The 689-nt window shown below is 39.2% G+C and overlaps 1 protein-coding gene across 1 annotated transcript; it reads right to left on the minus strand.

The window, feature by feature from the left end:
• Positions 1–28: 28 nt before the first annotated feature.
• Positions 29–681, minus strand: LOC103399506 (ubiquitin-protein ligase E3A-like; the record flags this gene model as incomplete). Its single annotated transcript, XM_008338189.3, has 2 exons — positions 421–681; positions 29–270 (listed from the first exon to the last, which is right to left on the minus strand). Coding segments are annotated over exons 1-2 (381 nt in total), but the record flags the coding sequence as incomplete, so codon positions are not given.
• Between the last annotated feature and the right edge of the window lie 8 nt (positions 682–689).

The raw sequence follows: 689 nt of genomic DNA on the forward strand, positions 1-689 counted from the left end.
ACAGTTTTTTAACTACTTTGTTTGATACAACAGATTTAACAAAAAAAATAATATATATATATACTGGATGTGAGTCGGACAGGTCCAAGAAGGTCCCTTTCTTTCCCATTAGTTTCCTGTAGACCACCATTGGGAAGTGGACATCCAGGATGCAGTTGTTGTAAATGGCCAGTCCCATGACAATGCCTACAAGAGTGTACTGTGCTTCGTTCTCAAGTGAAGAGGAGTTAAACCAGAAGAGCTTTGTGTCTTTGTCATAGGTGAACATTCCTGTATGAAAAAAGACAAAGAGAAAAGTTGGAAAAGTCAGTTTGTAAGAGCATTGATCCTCACAATCCTCACAAGTGTCCCAGTCTATGTTATCTTTCTATCTTTAAGTCAAATTCCGACACTGTAAATCCACTCTTTCAACCGTCTCACCTATATCAAGATTGAAAATCTCCTCCAGCACCAACAGAAAAAACTCTTTCGACACCCCTCCCTCATCTACTCCTTGCTCCCCCTCAAATTCGACAAACAGCTGCTTCTTGAGGTCAGAAGGGTTCTCCATGCAGATCATCTCCAGCTTTAACACAAAGAAAAACAGTTGAACTTATTAAACTGAGCTCCCATTAATAAAAAAAAGTTGTATTTGCCAGTATTTAGGGGCTATACACTGGCAAGCCAATTCTAGTACACATTTGATATGA

Source organism: Cynoglossus semilaevis, unplaced genomic scaffold (genome assembly GCF_000523025.1).
Source record: "Cynoglossus semilaevis isolate Cse_v1.0 unplaced genomic scaffold, Cse_v1.0 C18978208, whole genome shotgun sequence".
NCBI classification, from domain to species: Eukaryota; Metazoa; Chordata; class Actinopteri; order Pleuronectiformes; family Cynoglossidae; genus Cynoglossus; species Cynoglossus semilaevis.